Source organism: Scyliorhinus torazame, chromosome 10, assembly GCF_047496885.1.
Source record: "Scyliorhinus torazame isolate Kashiwa2021f chromosome 10, sScyTor2.1, whole genome shotgun sequence".
In the NCBI taxonomy this organism is placed as follows: Eukaryota; Metazoa; Chordata; class Chondrichthyes; order Carcharhiniformes; family Scyliorhinidae; genus Scyliorhinus; species Scyliorhinus torazame.
In genome coordinates, this window is record NC_092716.1 from 103,152,323 (window position 1) to 103,173,585 (window position 21,263).

Consider the following 21,263-nt stretch of genomic DNA (forward strand, 5'->3'; position numbering starts at 1 on the left):
AGGAACAGAGAAGGGGGGCTGGTGTTGCCGAACTTCAGCAACTATTATCGGGCGGCCAACATAGCGATGATAAGGAAATGGATGGAGGGTGTGGGGTCGGTTTGGGAGCGGATGGAGGCTGCTTCATGCAGGGGCACTAGTTTAGCAGCCCGAGTCATGGCACCTCTGCCACTTTCACCGGCACGGCATTCCACCAGCCCGATAGTGGTGGCGGCTCTTTGGATCTGGGGCCAGTGGAGGAGGCATGTAGGGGAGGTAAGAGCATCGGTGTGGACCCCAATCTGCGGCAACCACCGATTTGCCCCGGGGAACATGGACGGGGGGGTATCGACTGTGGAGGAGGGCGGGGATTGTGAGGATGGGGGATCTGTTCCTGGAAGGGAGCTTTCCGAGCATGAGGGCATTGAAGGAGAAGTTTGGGCTGGCAACGGGGGGGCAGCACGGTAGCATTGTGGATAGCACAAATGCTTCACAGCTCCAGGGTCCCAGGTTCGATTCCGACTTAGGTCACTGTCTGTGCGGAGTCTGCACATCGTCGCAGTGTGTGCGTGGGTTTCCTCCGGGTGCTCCGGTTTCCTCCCACAGTCCAAAGATGTGCAGGTTAGGTGGATTGGCCATGATAAAATTGCCCTTAGTGTCCAAAATTGCCCTTAGTGTTGGTTGGGGTTACTGGGTTATGGGGATAGGGTGGAGGTGTTGACCTTGGGTAGGGTGCTCTTTCCAAGAGCCGGTGCAGACTCGATGGGCCGAATGGCCTCCTACTGCACTGTAAATTCTATGATAATCTATGAAAGGGAACGACTTTAGATACTTACAGGTGCGGGATTTTGTACGCAGACTGGTGCCGTCCTTCCCACGTCTCCCGCCGAAGGGGAGGCAAGACAGGGTAGTTTCTAGGGGAGAGGATAGAGTCTCAGACGTCTACAAGGAACTAATAGGAGCTGAGGATACGCAGACCGAGGACCTAAAGCTGAAGTGGGAAGAGGAGCTCGGGGGAGGGAGATAAGGAGGATGGTGTCTGGGCAGAAGCCCTGAGCAGAGTAAACACGACCACAACATGCGCCAGGCTCAGCCTGATCCAGTTTGAGGTCGTGCACCGGGTCCACATGACGGTGGCCCGGATGAGCAAATTCTTCGGGCTGGAGGACAAGTGTGCTAGATGCGCCGGAGGGCCGGCTAACCATGCACACATGTTCTGGTCGTGCCCTAAACTCAGGGGGTATTGGCAGGGATTCGCAGATGTCATGGCCCGGGTATTGAAAACTGAGGTGGTAATGAGCCCTGAGATGGCAATCTTTGGGGTTTCGGAGGACCTGGGAGTCCAGGAAGAGAGAGAGGCCGACGTTCTGGCCTTTGCTTCCCTGGTAGCCCAGCGACGAATATGGTTAGCATGGAGGGACTCAAAGCCCCCCAAGGGCTGACGTATGGCTATCGGACATGGCGAGCTTTCTTGGCCCAGAGAAAGTAAAGTTTGCGTTGAGAGGTTCGCTACTAGGGTTCGGCCGAAGGTGGCAGCCATTTATTGACTTCTTCGCAGAGGGGTAAGCGGCAACGTTTGGGGGGGGGGGGATATTGAGGCAGGTCCTTGCGGGAACAGAGCCGTGGTTTGCCCTATGTTTAATTTGTGTCTTGACTTCTTTTTTTTTTGTACCGTACAATGTCATTTTTTCGATATGCCTAAAATACCTCAATAAAATTGTTTGTTAAAAAAAAAGGAAGGTTGTGAGGAGGATATAAATTGTTTACAGATGGGTATTGACAGGTTAAGTGAGTGGGCAGAAAATTGGCAATTGGAACTCAATATGGGAAAATGTGAGTTTGTTCCTTTTGGAATAAAGAATGAGAAGGCAGATTATTATTTAAATAGAGAGAGACTGCAGAAAGCTTTAGCACGAAGGGACCTGGGTCCTTGTTCATGCAACCCAGAAAACTAGCATACAGGTGCAGAGGGTAATAGGAAAAGCAATGTAATGTTGGCTTTTATTTCACGGGAGCCAGAGTTTAAAGTAAAGAGGTATTGCTGCAATGTGTACAAGGTACTAGTGAGGCAACATTTAGAATATTATGTACAGTTTTGGTCCCCTTATTTAAGGAAAGATATATTATCAGTGGAGGCAGTACAGAGGAGGATTATTAGGATGATCCCGGATATGGAGGGACTGCCATATCAGAAAAGATTGGGTCTATTCTCCTTGGAGTCCAGAATTATGAGAAGTGATATGATGAAACATACAGGATTCTTAAGGGCTATACAGGTTAAATGTTGGGAGGATGTTCCACTCATGGGAGAGTGTAGGACCAGATGGCAGTCGTAAAACAAGGGGGTGCTCATTTAAGACAAAGAACAAAGAAAAGTACAGTACAGGAACAGGCCCTTCGGCCCTCCAAGCCTGCACCGACCATGCTGCCCATCTAACCTAAATTCTTCTACACTTTCGAGGCTCGTATCCCGCTATTCCCAACCTATTCATGTGTTTATCAAGACGCCCCTTAAATGTCACTAGCATACCCGTTTCCACCACCTCCTCCGGCAGCGAGTCCCAGATACCCACTACCATCAGTGTAAAAAAACTTCCTTTGCACATCTGCTCTAAACTTTGCCCCTCGTACCTTAAAACTATATCCCCTAGTAATTGTCGCTTCCATCCTGGGAAAAAGCTTCTAACTATCCACTCTGATCATGCACCTCAAAATTTTGTAGGTTTCTATCAGGTCGCCACTCAACCTCCGTTATTCCAGTGAGAACAAACCGAGTTTATCCAACCTTTCCTCATAGCTAATGCCCTCCATACCAGGCAACATCCTGGTAAACCTCTTCTGTATTCTCTCCAAAGTGACCAGAATTGAACACTAGTGTGGCGGCCAGAACTGAACACTATATTCCAAGTGTGGCCTAACTGAGGTTCTGTACAGCTGCAGCATGACTTGCCAAATTTTATACTCAATGCCCCGGCCGATGAAGGCAAACGTACCTGCTTTGCCACTTTCAGTGACCTGTGGACCTGTACACCCAGATCCCTCTGCCTGTCAATACTCTAAAGGTATCTGCCTTTACATTTACTGTATATTTCCCACCTGTATTAGACCTTCCATTTACCTCACATTTGTCCAAATTAAATTCCATCTCCCATCTCTGTGCCCAAGCCTCTATATCCTGCTATATCCTCTGACAATCCTCATCGCTATTGTAGCCATGTAAAATGGCTGACTCCCGATTAGAATGGTCAAACCCCGATTTAAAATGGCGAACGGAAGAGGCTGATGGGAAAATCAGCCAACAGGACTCAAACAGACAGCTGCAGGTAAAACAGTGTATTCGCCTCTGGGGAAGTCAGTCCAGACCGATACCTGCAGCCATCAACATCACAACAACCCAGCCATCTGCATATTAATCAGCCATCCCCGGGAACAATTGCTACACATTAGCAACATAAAGCCGACCCAGACCTTTCGGCGCCAGCAGGAGCTGACACAAAGAAAGGTAAATGACCACCCCTCGATCAAGGAATCGCTCCAGTATTGGAGAATATCGAACCAAGTGATTGGGACCAAGTCCAATCACTTGGAACCAGGTACAAGGTCCGCCCTGAGAGGCGGGAAGTCCCTGGGGACTATAAGAATAGGGGCCAAGTTCAAATCGACCCTTCTTCTCCGCTCCGCACCCTTCGAGACCCTTGCTGCAAGAAGACCGTAAGTTTTACTCCAACGATCGCTACCAGATAGACACTCCTGACTATCGACCTGTATCAGCTTTTGAATCCCGCAGGCTCAGAACCCATTTGAAAGACTATTCGTTTCCCTGACCTGGTGGGCCATTTCCAAAGTTAAGTATTGGCCTGTTAGTGGTAGGTAGTAGTTTAGAAGTAGAATTATTGTATAAGTATTGATTGCTGTATATAATAAATGAGCGTTGATTTAACTCTTACTAAGCAGTGTGTTGCATTATTAATCATTACTTGGACTTGAACCACGTGGCGGTATCAGAAAGATACCTGGCGACTCAAGAGCAAAGGTGACAGAATTAGAGCAAATAAACGAAGGCTAAAATGAGCAACATTTTGGCGACATCCTGACGGGACCCGATCAAAAGTGGAAAACCACTCCGGGAGAACCCAAGAAATTTGAATTAGAAACCCAATTGGAAACAGAAAACCACAAGTGTTCAAGCAGTTCTGATTAATAGTCATAATTCGGAAGTGTGTGTATGCATGCGTAACTAACAGGGCTACAAGGTAAAACTGATAGATTTTTGTTGCATCAAAACTGTCGTAAGTCTGTATTTTCGGAAATTAGCGAAAGCCGTACCCGCATCTACGACACCGCCTGAGCCCCCTGTTCCAAATTTAAACGAAGCAGTCGGATAGGAAAGATGGCCATGCAGGCAACGCAGCGCCTCATGAACCCTGAGGACCCCCCCGTTGGTCAACTACGCTCGGGTAGGGGAGATACGGCATTGGTACCCGTCCTACCCGGGGACTCCATCCAAATCTTACCCGTCGCGGCCCATACGCACCTCATTTGGCATTTTTCATTTCAAAAAGTTTTTGTTTGTTTAGGGAACCTTTAGGTTGCCCGCCATCTGCTATTTAAATCCTGGAACATTTGGATGGTAAATCAGCACTGGTCCGTCATTGGGAAGTGTGCCGTGTCCTAACATTTGTTTTTGAAAAAAAAAAATGAGTGAGTCACACATAGTGACCAATTATAAGGGAATAATTGGCACCAAAGGACAGACACACTAGCATACTGGATATTAAACAAAGATAGTTACAGATACTATGCTTGTTTCTACAGAACTCCAGAAGCTCCAGGACCGGAGAAAATAAAGAGAACACAAAGAAAGAAAAGGAAAGAGGACAGCCATGAGGGCTTCCTTCATCGTGATCAACACTTTACTTTTGGACGTTTGGTTGCGCGGGAACGCGAACCCCATGACTTCAAACCTCCCAGCCGTTAATGTTTCACTGCCCCGCAGTACCCAGAGCCCAGTCACCAGCGACACTGCATCATCCTGGTGTGCCAGGTTCATAACCTGGTACTCCCTGTCCTACGTGATAGAAACACTGTTAGCGTTGGCAATACTCTGCTGTGTAGTGCAGACTATGCGCCTACGTAAATGGAGAAGGAGAGCCTACCGCGCTCCAACCCCGGTATATAGGATCAGATCCCCTATATTCGGTTACGACCAGGCCACCGCGATCTATAATAAAATAATAAAGTGCATTCACTTGCGTTTATTGCTGTAAATAAAGAGATGTACAAAACTTTTCAAGAGAGACATTGTATGATCCTGAGCTTGACTGCCAAGCCAGGAAAGATTATGGAATGATGTGAGTTGTTGTATGCTTGAGGAAGATAGGATAATGAAATGTTTAGCGAGTGTAGTGTATTAAGGATAAATTAGAGGTTCCAAGTTTGTTATTTTGTAAATGCATGTCCCTGTCTGACATAGCGCCCTTAGAATTGTTAGTTAAAAATGTTTGTGCATAGCTATGGTCAGAGCAGAGGCCATGTAGGAGGTGTCCCCCCCCCCCGGTCAGGGAATGGAAAGTAACAAATTGATGTGATCCTTCACGCTTCGCATTAGGATCACAAGGAGGGAATGTAGCCATGTAAAATGGCTGACTCCCGATTAGAATGGTCAAACTCCGATTTAGAATGGCGAACGGAAGAGGCTGATGGGAAAATCAGCCAACAGGACTCAAACAGACAGCTGCAGGTAAAACAGTGTATTCGCCTCTGGGGAAGTCAGCCCAGACCGATACCTGCAGCCATCAACATCACAACAACCCAGCCATCTGCATATTAATCAGCCATCCCCGGGAACAATTGCTACACATTAGCAACATAAAGCCGACCCAAACCTTTCGGCGCCAGCAGGAGCTGACACAAAGCAAGGTAAACGACCACCCCTCGATCAAGGAATCGCTCCAGTATTGGAGAATATCGAACCAAGTGATTGGGACCAAGTCCAATGACTTGGAACCAGGTACAAGGTCCGCCCTGAGAGGCGGGAAGCCCCTGGGAACTATAAGAATAGGGGCCAAGTTCAAATCGACCCTTCTTCTCCGCTCCGCACTCTTCGAGACCCTTGCTGAAAGAAGACCGTAAGTTTTACTCCAACGATCGCTACCAGATAGACACTCCTGACTATCGACCTGTACCAGCTTTTGAATCCCGCAGGCTCAGAACCCATTCGAAAGCCCATTCGTTTCCCTGACCTGGTGGGCCATTTCCAAAGTTAAGTATTGGCATGTTAGTGGTAGGTAGTAGTTTAGAAGTAGAATTATTGTATAAGTATTAATTGCTGGATATAATAAATGAGCGTTGATTTAACTCTTACTAAGCGGTGTGTTACATTATTAATCATTACTTAGACTTGAACCACGTGGCGGTATCAGAAAGATAACTGGCAACTCAAGAACAAAGGTGACAGAATTAGAGCAAATAAACGAGCTAAACGAGCAACACTATCCGCAATTCCACCAACTTTTGTGTCGTCTGCAGACTTACTAATCAGACCAGTTACATTTTCCTCCAAATCATTTACATATACTACAAACAGAAAACATCCCAGCACTGATCCATGTGGAACAACACTAGTCACAGCCCTCCATTCAGAAAGGCATCCTTCCACTGCTACTCTCTGTCTTTGTTAACCGAGCCAGTTCTGTATCCATCTTTCTAGCTCACCTCTGATTCCGTGTGACTTCACCTTCTGTACCAGTCTGCCATGAGGGACCTTGTCAAAGGCCTTACTGAAGTCCATGTAGACAACATCTATTGCCCTACCTTCATCAATCATCTTCCTCACTTCCTCGAAAAACTAGATCAAGTTAGTGAGACACAACCTCCCCTTCACAAAACCATGATGCCTCTCCCTAGCACGCCCATTTGCTTCCAACTGGGACTAAATCCTGTCTCGAAGAATCCTCTCCAATAATTTCCCTACCACTGATGTAAGGCTCACCGGCCTCTAATTTCCTGGAATTTTCTTGCTACCCTTCTTAAACAAAGGAACAACATGAGCTCTTCTCCAGTCCTGAGACCTCACCTGTAAACAGTGAGGATACAAAGATTTCTGTCAATCATAGAATTTACAGTGCAGAAGGAGGCCACTCAAATCCACACCTCCACCCTATCTCCGTAACTCCACCTAACCTTTTTTATTTTGGACACTAAGGGCCAATCCACCTAACCGGCACATCTTTGGAGGAAGGGAGGAAACCCACGCAGACACGGGAGAATGTGCAGACACCACACAGGCAGTGACGCAAGCCAAGAATCGAACCTGGGATCTGGAGCTTAGATTATCATAGAATTTACAGTGCAGAAGGAGGCCATTCGGCCCATCGAGTCTGCACCGGCTCTTGGAAAGAGCACCCTACCCAAGGTCAACACCTCCACCCTATCCCCATAACCCAGTAACCCCACCCAACACTAAGGGCAATTTTGGACACTAAGGGCAATTTATCATGGCCAATCCACCTAACCTGCACACCTTTGGACTGTGGGAGGAAACCGGAGCACCCGGAGGAAACCCACGCACACACGGGGAGGATGTGCAGACTCCGCACAGGCAGTGACCCAAGCCGGAATCGAACCTGGGACCCTGGAGCTGTGAAGCAACAGTACACACCATTGTGCTACCATGCCGCCTGGGGATCAAGGCCCCAGCAATTTCCTCCCTTGCCTCACTCAGTATTGTGGGGTAGATCCCATCAGGCCCTGGGGTTTATCTGCCTTAAGACGCCCCACACCTCCTTCTTTTTGATCTCAATGTGACCGATATCATTTACACACCCTTCCCAGACTCATCATCCACCAAGTCCTTCTCTTTGGTGAATACTGATGCAAAATGCTCATTTAGCAACTCACCCATTTCCTTTGGCTCTACATATTGATTCTCTCCCCTGTCCTTGAGTGGGCCAACCCTTTCCCTGACTACCCTCTTGCTCTTTATATACCTTGAGATTTTCCTTAATATTCTTTGCCAATGACTTTTCGTGACCCCTTTTAACCCTCCTGACTCCTGGCTTAAGTTCCGACCTACTTTCCTTATGTTCCTCACGGGCGTTGTCTGTTCTCAGCCTTATAGCTCTTACAGTTGCTTCCTTTTTCTTTTTGACTAGGCTCACAATAGCTCTTGTTATCCAAGGTTCCCAAAACGTGCCATACTTATCCTTCTTCCCCAAAGGATCCTGAGTTCTTATCAACTGACATTTGAAAGCTTCCCACATGCCAGCTGTTGATTTACCCTCAAACACCGGCCCAATCTATATTCTTCAATTCCTGCATAATATTGTTATAATTAGCCTTCCCCCAATTTTTCTTTCTTTTTTAAAATGAATTTAGAGTACCCAATTATTCTTTTTCCAATTCAAGGGCAATTTAGCGTGGCCAATTCACCTATCCTGTGCATCTTTTTGGGTTGTCGGGGTGAGACCCACGCAGACACGGGAGAATGTGCAAACTCTACAGACAGTGACCCAGGGCCGGGATTGAACCCGGGTTCTCGGTGGCGTGAGGCAGCAGTGCTAATTACTGTGCCACCGTGCCGCCGGGCCTTCCCCCAATCTAACACCTTCACCCAAGGACTACTCCTATCTTTATCCAACAGTACCTTAAAAGTTACTGAATTATGGTCACCGTTCACAAAATGCTTCCCTACTGAAACTTCGACCACCTGGCCCGGCTCATTCCCCAATACCAGTCCAGTACGTCCCTTCCCTAATTGGACTATTTACATATTGTTTCAAGAAGCCCTCCTGGATGCTCCTTACAAACTCTGCCCCATCTAAGCTCCTCGCACTCTGAGTGAGTCCCAGTCAATATAGGGGAAGTTAAAGATGGATGTGAGGAAGAATTTCTTTGGAATTCTTTCCCCCAGGAAGCTGAATCCTTGAACATTTTCAAGGCTGAAATCGATCGGCTTTTAATCAGTTGGGGAATTAAGGGTTACGGAAAGAAGGCAGGAAAGTGGACTCAGTGAGTGATAGGTCAGCCATGATCTGATTAAATGGTGGAGCAGACTTGGAAGGGCTCAATGGCCTCCTCCTGTTCCTATTTCTTATGGTCTAATGAGTCATACTACAAGTGCGTGCATGTCTAAGGGCTTTGGGTGTACATAACAACAGGCTTAGCTGAGATGCATATTAAAATCAAACAGCTTTGCAACATCCACTAGCAAAATTGATAACTACCAGAACAAGATGCCAATGTCTTCAAGAGAGGAACACATTAGCATACAACTAATTGTTGTATAAAAGAGTGACACATTCTGTAACTCACATGGCACAGAGATTAGCACTGCTGCCTCACAGCATCAGCAACCGAGGTTCAATTCCAGCCTTGGGTAACTGTCTGTGTGGAGTTTACACATTCTCCTGATTATGTGGGTTTCCTCAGGGTGCTCTGGTTTCCTTCCAGGTTAGGTGGATTGGCCATGCTAAATTGCCCCTTAGTGTTCAACTGTTAGATGGCGTCATGGGGGAGTGGACCTAGGTCAGGGTGCTCACTCAAAGGGTCGGTGCAGACTCGATGGGCCGAATGGCCATCTTCTGCACTGGAATTTAAAATAAGACCGGAATAACAGTTATAGCCAGGTTGCGCCCAGCCAACAAACTATCATTAATGGTCTTGTGTCAGTCCAATTACATCATATCAGGTTGCATGTCATGGTCTAATTATAGCACATTTAGCCCTATATCAGTATTGTAGCAATATTGTGTCATAGTCCATTTATATCAAGAGGTTATGAAGCACAAGGTCACAGAGTTAAAACTCCACAAAATAAATATCAGACACCTTTCATTTGCATTCAGCCTTGGGCTCAAGCCACAGAAGCCTCTCAAAGTTTTTCCTTATGGTTTGTGATATTACCTGAATCGCCAATTTAAAATCACCTGCCATCCATTCAACATTCTCCAATAAATCTTTCCCATTACTTGTGACAGATATACAATGATAACTCACCTTCCCATTTGACCATCCAGTGATTAACTCGCAAACACCATCTGAGTTCAAGTCAAAAGCATGAATACTCATGGCATGATTTTTAGACTGCAAGAAATGAAAAGCACAAAACAAGGTAATTTATCAGTACAAAAGTACTATCATTTAAAAATCAAAATGTGAAGATCGTAATTTCAACCATGGATCAAAAAAATCACTTTTCATCTCTTTGCCTCGAACAACAAATGGTTATTAATGTCTGCACTTTGTATCTGATCCCCTGCTAGATAAACTGAGATTTCTGTTACTAGGTATCACCACCATTGTGGAACTTGCAATCAAGTAGAGTAATTGAGGTGAATAGTCCAGTTATATTTAAAGGGAAGCTAGATAAGTCCATGAAGAAAGGAATAGGATGATGAAATAAGAGTGGGACAAGGCACAAGTGAATCGTAAAATCATCACCACAGACCGTTTGGGTTGAATAGCCTGTTTCTGTACTGTACATTTGGTGTACATTTTTTTTTATGAACTTAAGATTCCCCAAATCTTCTTTTTCAAATTAAGGGGCAATTTAACATGGCCAATCCACCTACCCTGCACATCTTTAAGTTGTGGGGGTGAGACTCACGCAGACACATGGACAGTGACCCAGGGCCGAGATCGAAGCTGGGTCCTTGGCACCGTGGGGCAGCAGTGCTAACCACTGCGCCGCTCTCGTGTACATTATTTATAACAATCACAAGCGGCACCCAATAATCATAGGTGAGTATTGCATGATCTCTCATTTTGTGTCGAGTCCAAATCTAACTCCGGATATGTAACAATGAAAAGCGATCTCAAACGAGGCGAGTTAATCGGTTGTGCCATTATACGGTATTGACAAATGAAAATTTCAGCAGCAAGTCATCTCATTCTCCTTTCATGCTCTTCCGAATGCCTGGTTCAAAGTAATGCAAGTAAGATACTGGAAGTAAATAAATCTGCTTGTGTACCCAAGGATATCAAAGAGAAAGGGGAAAGCAATATACACAAATAATATTGTACAAAAAGACAATTCATACATAGATCAGTACATATTTATTAAAGAAAACATTTTTGGGGAATGTTATGCTCTTTATAGCTGAAGAATGGAACACTGTCCATTTCAAGCATCTACTGTTAGCATGAACCAAGCGGAGGTCAGGTAGGCGCAGAATAGAATTTCTCTAATTTGTCCCAAAGTCCTTCAAACATAATGCAACTTCTGCATCAATGCGATCCTTTCTCTCCCTCCCACACCAGCCATCCTGCATTCCTTAAGAGATACTAATATATCAGTGGCAATTAGCTATAAAGTAGCAATTGCATACAGAGGAACTGGGATGTGACAGCCCAAATCTGTGTAATACTCTTACAGCATCTCTTTGTCCAACCCACTATACTATCGAGAATCTAAGACCATGACTTCCGGTGACAGAGGGGTGCTGGGCGGATGCACGAAAGGTGGCTCTCCTGGATACCTGAAATTAGGCACTTACACTCCAAAAACAGACCACTAAGCCCAGGGAAAAAGCCCCCCCTTCCTCCTCCAATACCACCACAATGAACGAGGAACGCCAGGCAGCAACCCGAGGAGCTGAAAAGACAGCAGAATCAGTAAAAGTCGGGAGGGGAAGATTGAGGCGATGGCGACCACGAGAAGCGACGAGGAACCAGTCACACCTAAACGGGATGGGCCGCCAGGACATATGCCGGGCTACCTCCCGATAAATGAATGGAGAGACCTCCTAACACAGGAGCTCCAAGTTCGCAAAGCTTGAAATGATGGCAATGGTGAATGTGGCGACAGTGGAGGCGCTGGTCCCCGTTAAAGCAGTGCTGGAGAAAACAGAGCGGCATCTGGAAACACAAGAGGCGACGATCAGAGAGCTGGAGAAGGCCGCGACCAACCAGAGTGACTGGATTGCCTCACTGGAGACAAAGATGGCAAGGTTGGTGGGAAGGCCGAAAACCAAGAGAACCGGTCATGCCGCCAAAACCTCCACATTGTGGGCCTACCGGAGGGTACCGAGGGCAGAAACCCTACGGAGTATGTGGCACAGATGCTGGGCAAACCTGTTGGAGGGAAACGTTTCCCCAAGCCCACAGAAGTGGACAGAGCCCACATGTCATTCCGGCTAAAGCCCAAGGCTGGGGAGCAGTCAAGGACCATCATCGCGAAACTGCACTGGTACCAAGACCAGGAAAAGATCCTGAATTGGGCAAAGCACACACTGTCCTGTGAATGAGAGGGACACTGGATCCGTGTACACCAGGACATTGGCGCAGACCTGGCCAAGTGTTGGGCGGAATTTAACAGTCAAAGCAATCCTTTACAGGAACAATATGCGGTTTGGGATGTACCTCTCTAAATTCTGGGTGACTTTCCAGGGTAACATAGAACATACAATGCCGGAGGAGACCATTCGGCCCATCGAGTCTGCACCGACCCACTTAAGCCATCACTTCCACCCTATCCCTGTAACCCAATAACCCCTCCTAACCTTTTTGGTCACGAAGGGCAATTTAACATGGCCAATCCCCCTAACCTGCACGTCTTTGGACTGTGGGAGGAAACCCACGCAGACTCCGCACAGACAGTGACCCAACGGGGAATCGAACCTGGGACCCTGGTGCTGTGAAGCCCCCCATGGAGGCTGGTCACAGCTCTCCTGGCTGATACGGCATCCTGAGAAAGGATATCGCAGACCATAGATCCAAACGAAGGTTCTACAAAGGAAAGGAAACATGGGAGGCCTGGCCTTCCAAACTCTCAGTTCGACCACTGGGCAGCCACCACAGAAAGAGTACGGAGGTGGGTGAAGGAACAGGAAGCAGAGTGGGTGAAGAGAGTTCCTGCATAGGACATCTCTCCAAGTCCTCCAACCCCCCCCCCAACCTAAATGTTTGAGGAGCTTAGTGGCAGTAGACATACTCCAGTCGTGGAACCAAATGAGGCAACACTTCGGCCTAACCAAAATGTCCACAATGGCCCCAATCTGCAACAACCACAGGTTCACTCCTGCAATAATGAACATGATGTTCAAAAGATGGAGACACGACAAGGGGACACTGGCAATTAGGGACATGTCCAAGGACGATAGAGTAGCGACCCTGGGAGAACCCACGGAGAGGTTCCAGTTACCAAGTGGAAACAACCCGAGATACATTCAGGTCAAAAACTTCCTCCGTAAGAAAACAACATACCCCCAGATACCAGGAAACTAGTTAGAAGAACTACAGGACCCGGGTCATCTAGGGAAGGGAAAATGTGCAAACCTGTACGGGAAATTGTTGGAAGAGGTAGGTACGCTCCTCCCTGGACGAGACAAGTAAAAAATGGGAGGAGGAACTAGACATAGAGATTAAGGGGGGGGGGAAGAGAAAGAGACCTTCACCTCCACATGAGCAGGGTTGAGCCTAAAGCAGCTAAAGGTGGTACACACAGCGCACCTGTGCAGAATCCGAATGAATGGGTTATTTCCAGAGATGGAGGAGAAATGTGAACGATGCCAGGAAGGCCCGGCCAACCACAGCCACATGTTCTGGGCTTGCCCCAGATTTGTCGGGTACTGGACGACCTTCTTTGTGGCAATGTCCAGTGTTGTGGGAGTGAGGGTAGAGCCATGCCCAAAAGTGGCGGTCTTTGGGGTTTCAGATCTTTATGGGGAGGGGAGCTGATGCCCAAGCCTCTGCCTCCCTGATCGCCCGCCAGAGAATCCTGCTCGGCTGCTGATTAGCAGCACCACCCAAAGCTGCAGACTGGTGGAATTTCTCAGGCTGGAGAATATAAAATTTGCCATTCGTGGGTCAGAAGAGAGCTTCCACAGGATGTGGAAGCCATTCACCAACTTGTTCCGAGATTTTTGGTAATATGCATCCTTATGAACTGTGAAATGTAAGTTCTGAAAACCCAATAAAAACACTGAAAAGAGAGAATCCAAGACCATGCTTGGAAAAAAGCATCTAATTGCCCAGTCAATTGATCTCATATTTCTGCTGACCGGTTTCTTTGATGTGCCAATGCATTTGTTTTCTTGTACAGGTCTGTAAGCACAAGCCTGACAATTTTTACACATACCTTGATTCTCCAGTAGCGTGTCGCCCGGTCATAAACTCCAACAGTCCCATTTGCCAGGGCATATCCAAATCGACTCCCATGCATATGGCATAGTGCTGTGATAGTCTGTGAAGAGAAAGCCCAAAGGTTCCAAACACTCAGAATGTCTACATATAATTGTACATCGAAAAACTAATTTAATGGGGCATTTGGGAGGGGCAGAAATAGAACTATTAGTTTTGATGAGAAAGCCAAGGGTCCCTCAACATAGACTTGACAGGATATTTAAAACAAAATCACAAATAAAATTGCCAGGTCTTTTTATCCTACTGGTTTTCATTATCCATCATTTTATGTTGCCTTATTTATATAGGTACTGTCCAGCTTTGCAATTCCATACCGTAAAAACATTTAAAAAAAATTCATTCAAGGGATATTATAGCTGACAAGGCCAGTGTTTATTCCCCCATCCTAACTGTTCTTGACAAGGTGGTGGGGAACTTTTTGAACTGCTGGAAACCATTTGGTGTAGGTACATCCACAGTATCGTTCGAAAGTGAGTTTCAGAGGGCAGCACGGTGGCACAGTGCCGAGTGGCCTCACAGCGCCGAGGTCCCAGGTTCGATCCTGGCTCTGGATCACTGTCCGTGTGGAGTTTGCACATTCTCCCCGTGTTTGCGTGGATTCCGTCCCCACAATCTAAAGATGTGCAGGTTAGGTGGATTGGCCACACTAAATTGTCCCTTAGTTGGAAAACAAATGAATTGGGTACTCTAAATTTATTTTAAAAAAGAATGTGAGTTTCAGGAGTTTGATGCAGCAAAGATAAAGGAATGGTGATATATTTCCAAGTCAGGGCCAGTGATACTTGAAGAGGAACTTGCTGGTCACGGTGTTCCCATGCTTCTGCTGTCCTTGCCCTTTTGGGTGGTAGTGGCTGCGGCTTTAATGGTGCTGAAGAAGACTTGCTTCAGTGCATCTTGTAGATGGTGTTGAGATCTACCACATATGTTGGTGGTGGTGCAAATGAATGGTTAAGGTAGTGAATGAGGTGCAAATAGGCTGCTTTGGCTGGATGGTGTCAAGCTTCTGGAGTATGGTTGGAACCACACTCATCCAGACAAGTGTATTCCATCACATTCCTGACTTGTGCTTTGTAAATGATAACAGGTTTTGTGGAGTTAGGAGGCGAGTTACTCATCTCAGAATTCCCACCCTCTGACCTGTTACTTGCCTGGTTCAAATAGGTTGCTGGTCCATGGTAACCCCTTGACATTGATGATGGGGGAATTCAGTACAGGAATGCTATTGACTGTCATGAGATGGCTAGATTCGCTTTTGTTGAAAATGGTCTATACCTGGCACTTGTGAGGCACAAATGTTACTTGCTACTTACTAGTACAAACCTGCATGTTGTTTAGGTCTTGCTGCATATGGACATTGATTCTTCAGTATCTGAGGAATTGTGAATGATCCTGAACACTGTGCAATGGTCAACAAACTTCACCATTTCTGACCTTATGTTGGAGAGAAGGTCAATTATAAAACAGCTGTAGATGTTTGGGCTGAGGACGCTACCCTGAGGAACACCTGTAGGGATGCCCTGGAGCTGAGACAATTGTCCACCAATAACACAAACATTTTCCTTTGTGCTATGAATGACCTGAACCAGTGGACACTCCCTCTGATTCTCACTGACTTCAATTTTACTAGGGTTCCTTGATGCCACCCTTCGTCAAATGCTGCCACGCTTTCAAGGGCAGCTACACTCATCCCACCTCTGTAATTCAGCTCTTTCATAGATTTCTGGACTGGGCTGTTACAAGGCCTGAAGCCTAATGGTCCTGTTGGAGCCCAAACACAGAATCGATAAACAGATTATTGCTTGGTAACTGTCACTTGATAGCATTATTAGCAATACCTTCTTGAGGCTGAGATAGATGATTCACTTAACACTTTTGGCTGAAAATTGTTGCAAATGCTTCAGCCCTGACACGGATGTGCTGACCTCTATTATTGAGGTTTGGGATTTTTTTTAAATTTAGAGTACCCAATTAACTTTTTGTCAATTAAGGGGCAATTTAGCGTGGCCAATTCACCTACCCTGCACATCTTTGGGTTGTGGGGGTGAAACCCACGCAAACACAAAGAGAATGTGCAAACTCCACGCGGACAGTGACCCAGAGCCAGGATCGAACCCGGGACCTCGGCACCTACCCACTGCACCACCGTGCTGCCCCTGAGCATTGGGATATTTGACTCCTCCACCCCCCCACGGTGTTTAAAGTGATGTGGCAGGACTGCAGAACTTCAATCTGATGCATTGGCTTTGGGATTGCTTAGCTCTGACTATGTCAAGCTGTTTCTGCTGTCTAAATGCATTTAATGATAATAATAATCGTTATTATTAGTACAAGTAGGCTTACATTAACACTGCAATGAAGGTACTGTGAAAATCCCCCAGTCGCCACATTCCGGTGCCTGTTCGGGTACACTGAGGGAGAATCCAGAATGTCCAATTCACCTAACAGCTCATCTTTCAGGACTTGTTGGAGGAAACCGGAGCACCCGGAAGAAACCCACGCAGACATGGGGAGAACGTACAGACTCCGCACAGACAGTAACTCAAGCTGGGAATCAAACCTGGGACCCTGACACTGTGAAGCAACAGTACTAACCACTGTACTACCGTGCCACCCTGTCTTCAGTTGTATCTTCAACAGGTTGGCATCTCATTTTTTGGTATGTCTGGTGCTACTCCTCGCTGAACCAGGGTTGGTCCATCTGGAAGGCAATGCCTGCCAGCCAAAAGAAAACAATCTTTAAGAATTATTTCACTAATCCAGAACAGACTGGATTTTCCCTCTTGACAATACATTGAGGTCAATAAGGTAATGGTAGCGATGGATTGCCAGGCCATGAGGTTACAGGTTATGGATGAATACGCTTCTGTTTGGCTGATAGCCCATAGCGCCTCATGGATGCTCTGTTGTGAGCTGCCTGATCTCTTCCGAATCTATCCTATTCAGCCTACAATACACTGAAGGGAGTCCTCAGTGGGAAAACAGGTCTTGTTCTCTGCAATGACTGTGCAGTGGTCACGTTTGTCAATACTGGCACGGACTGATGCATATGCGACAGAGATTGATGAAGACGAGGTGAAGTTGATTTCTCCCTTTTGTTGGTTCTCACACCACCTGCCAAAGGCCCAGCTAGGCCCTTCAGGAGCCAGTGCTATCGAGACACTCACGGTGATAGACACTGAAGTCTCCTAGAGTATATTCTGTGCCCTTGCTACTCTCAGTACTTCTTCAAATTGGTGTTCAATATGGATAAGCTCTAACTCATTAGATGAGGGAGGACGGTGAATGGCAATCAGCAGGAGGTCTTTCACCCATATTTGATCTAGCCATGAAACTTCATTGGGGGGGGGGGGGGGGGGGGGGGGGGGGGGGGTCGGGAAGAGACTTCCAGGGCCTGTTTATCACTGTGCCAGCACCTCTGGTGGATCTGTCCCCACGGTAAGACACAACATACCCAGGGATGGTGATAAAGGAGTCTGGGCCATTGGCTATAAAATCTGATTTTGTGAGTATGACTATGCCAGGTTGTTCCTTGATGGATCTGCAGGACCACTCTCCAAATTTGGACACAAGTCACCGGATGTTAGTGAGGACATCCTTGCAGAGTAGACTGGGCAGGGTGTGTCCTTGTTGTTGTCAATGATTAGGTCGGTGCCAGATGATCCATCCTGTTTTATTTGACTTTTCTGTAGTGGTTCGATACAGCTAAGTGGCTTCTATTTCAGAGGGCACTTGAGAGTCAACCATATTGCTGTTAAATTTGGGATTCCTGAAGGGCAATGCTGTCCTAGATAGGTTTTTATGACAATCTGGTAGTTTTGTGATCACCATTCCTTAGACAAGCCTTCTATTCCAAAATAAAAATAAAATCGTTATTGTCACAAGCAAGCTTACATTAACACTGCAATGAAGTTACTGTGAAAAGTCCCTAGTCGCCACATTCCGGCGCCTGTTCAGGTACGCAGAGGGAGAATTCAGAATTCACAACTGGTACGGGAATTGAACCCGCGCTGCTGGCCTTGTTCTGCATCACAAACCAACTGTCTAGCTCACTGAGCTAAACCAGTTCAAGATGCATTCATTAACTGAACTTAAAATTTCCCCAGCTGTCACGGTGGGATTTGTCTTTGTAGCATTAGTCCAGGCCTCCAGATCACAAGTCCAGCAACATAACCATATTACCAGGTGAAAACTGGAATTTATTTTTACATGGAAATAATAACAACCGACTTGCTGACACTGAATATGAATCAACACCACCAATATTAGTTACTCGCAGCTCAAATGCAACATAATCTTCAATGATGTAACATAAATTTCTGGACAAGGTTCACTGAGATCATCAAACTGCTATTAATTGCACATGGATCTTTGAAGTGTTCTGAACTGCAAAAAGAAGAGATTTACGATCATGCTGTGCCGGTTGTAAGTACATGATGCACTGGCCTCTTTCTGGTTTTCAATGGGGTGTGCCTCCGATCAGTCGTACTTTATGCAAAGCACAGTCTAAATGAACGAGTTTTTGACCTTAAACCAAAAGAGAAAATGCTGGAAAATCTCAGCAGGTCTGGCAGCATCTGTAGGGAGAGAAAAGAGCTAAGGTTTTGAGTCACGATTACCCTTTGTCAAAACTCTTAACTGTAGCTGAGTTTGGCAGTGTGCAGCAGCAAACACTTACCTGCCCAGCATATAGAAACCCACCAAGTCCTAAACTGCCCGTGGCACCAGTAGCAGTTGTTCAAAAGTAACACTGACTGAGGCCTAACAATATCTTGCCCTCCCATTGTCTTGTGACAGTTCACGGTACAGAAGGTTAAGATTTCTATTTTCCCCTTAAATTTTCTTCCCACCTCCAGTCAAAGGAACTTCAGTTAGGTATTATTCCAGGGGGCACAAGCTGAAATGAATAATGATCTGTATAACATCAGCTGAACTCCAGTTCCTTGCTAAAGAAGCCATCCTTCAGGTGCCTAAGGAATCAAGGTTGGCAGTTATTTGGTCAGAGCTGAGCACAATTCTATGCTAATCATGGAATCATAGAATCCCTACAGTACAGAAAGAGGCCACTTGGCACATCGAGTCTGCACCAACCCTTTGAAAGACCACCCTACCTAGGCCCAATCCCCTGCCCTGTAACCTCACCCTAAGGGGCAATTTAGCTTGTCCAATCCACCTAACCTGCACATCTTTGGACTGTGGGAGGAAACCGGAGCACACAAACCCACTCAGACACTGGGAGAATGTACAAACTCCACACAGTCACCCAAGGTGGGAATCGGACCCAGGTCCCCAACGCTGAGGCAGCAGTGCTAACCACTGTGCCACCGTGCTGCCCCATCCCCTCCTAATATTTTCACATATGTATTTTTCCGGAGCCAATGGATATCAGGAACAATAAACCTGTCCTTTCTCTCTGTCACATTGACCTGGAGGTAGTGACTCCAACATCATGCCAAGTCAACATAAAGGTTGCAGTGTATTTGGCGGGGGGGGGGGGGGGGGGGGGGGGGGGGGGGGGGGGGGTTACACAACTAATATACAAATACATGAAAACTGACTTTATCAACAAAGTTTATCCAGAGGAATAGCATGGCATTGCTACAGAGATAATTGCATAAATTCACTCCAAAAACTATTTGAAGTTTTCATTAGTGGCTAATCACAGTAACTTCATTGCGGTGTTAATGTAAGTCTACTTGTGCCAATAATAAAGATTATTATTAATCATTGGTCCAATAATTTGTTGGTGCATTGGGGAGAGAATCCTTCTTACCTCTGTCTCTGCTATTTCTGCCATAATTTCATCTTCTTTGAAGACCCTGATGTCAAAGTCTTCTGAGCCAGCCAGAAGCTGTGAAAGGCATTAAACATGTCAATGGTAATGCATCATACTTCACAACACATAGAAAGGAGCTTCCTCCATTGAGCTGGAAAAGTAGCCGATTGTCTTAAGCTCAGTTTTCATGCCATTACTGTTTTTATCAGAGATGCTACTTAAGGGTTTGGATATCCATGAACAAAATAGTTAAGAGGTATAAATGCACTGACATATATAAAAACAAGGTGACTGTTATAATATCCAAACATCCCTACCCAAAAATTAATAATCCACCATTAAGATATGGAACATTTGAAAAAAAGTTTTTTTTTTTTAAATTTAGAGTATCCAATTATTTTTTTCCAATTAAGACCATAAGGCATAGGAGTGGAAGTAACGCCATTCGGCCCATCGAGTCCACTCCACCATTCAATCATGGCTGATTTCAACTCCATTTACCCGCTCTCTCTCCATAGCCCTTAATTCCTTGAGAAATCAAGAATTTATCAACTTCTGTCTTAAAGACACTCAACGTCCCGGCCTCCACCGCCCTCTGTGGCAATGAATTCCACAGACCCACCACTCTCTGGCTGAAGAAATTTCTCCTCATCTCTGTTCTAAAGTGACTCCCTTTTAATCTAAGGCTGTGCCCCCGGGTCCTAGTCTCCCCTGCTAATGGAAACAACTTCCCTACATCCACCCTATCTAAGCCATTCATTATCTTGTAAGTTTCGATTAGATCTCCCCTCAACCTCCTAAACTCCAATGAATATAATCCCAGGATCCTCAGACGTTCATCGTATGTTAGGCCTACCATTCCTGGGATCATCCGTGTGAATCTCCGCTGGACCCGCTCCAGTGCCAGTATGTCCTTCCTGAGGTGTGGGGCCCAAAATTGCTCACAGTATTCTAAATGGGGCCTAACTAATGCTTTATAAAGCTTCAGAAGTACATCCCTGCTTTTATATTCCAAGCCTCTTGAGATGAATGACAACATTGCATTTGCTTTCTTAATTACGGACTCAACCTGCAAGTTTACCTTTAGAGAATCCTGGACTAGGACTCCCAAGTCCCTTTGCACTTCAGCATTATGAATTTTGTCACCGTTTAGAAAATAGTCCATGCCTCTATTCTTTTTTTCAAAGTGCAAGACCTCGCACTTGCCCACGTTGAATTTCATCAGCCATTTCTTGGACCACTCTCCTAAACTGTCTAAATCTTTCTGCAGCCTCCCCACCTCCTCCATACTACCTGCCCCTCCACCTATCTTTGTATCATCGGCAAACGTAGCCAGAATGCCCCCAGTCCCGTCAAGAGGCTATTTAGT

At 46.1% G+C, this 21,263-nt stretch overlaps 1 protein-coding gene across 2 annotated transcripts in view; it reads right to left on the reverse strand.

Moving 5' to 3' along the window:
* Positions 1-21,263, reverse strand: part of bbs2 (Bardet-Biedl syndrome 2) — a 140,338-nt gene that overhangs the window by 73,638 nt on the left and 45,437 nt on the right. For both annotated transcript variants that reach the window (XM_072518533.1, XM_072518534.1), the window contains 3 exons: positions 19,892-19,969; positions 14,057-14,161; positions 9,976-10,062 (listed from right to left, as the gene is read on the reverse strand). In XM_072518533.1, the coding sequence (XP_072374634.1) occupies positions 9,976-10,062; positions 14,057-14,161; positions 19,892-19,969 (270 nt within the window). The remainder of the gene's footprint in view (positions 1-9,975; positions 10,063-14,056; positions 14,162-19,891; positions 19,970-21,263) is intronic.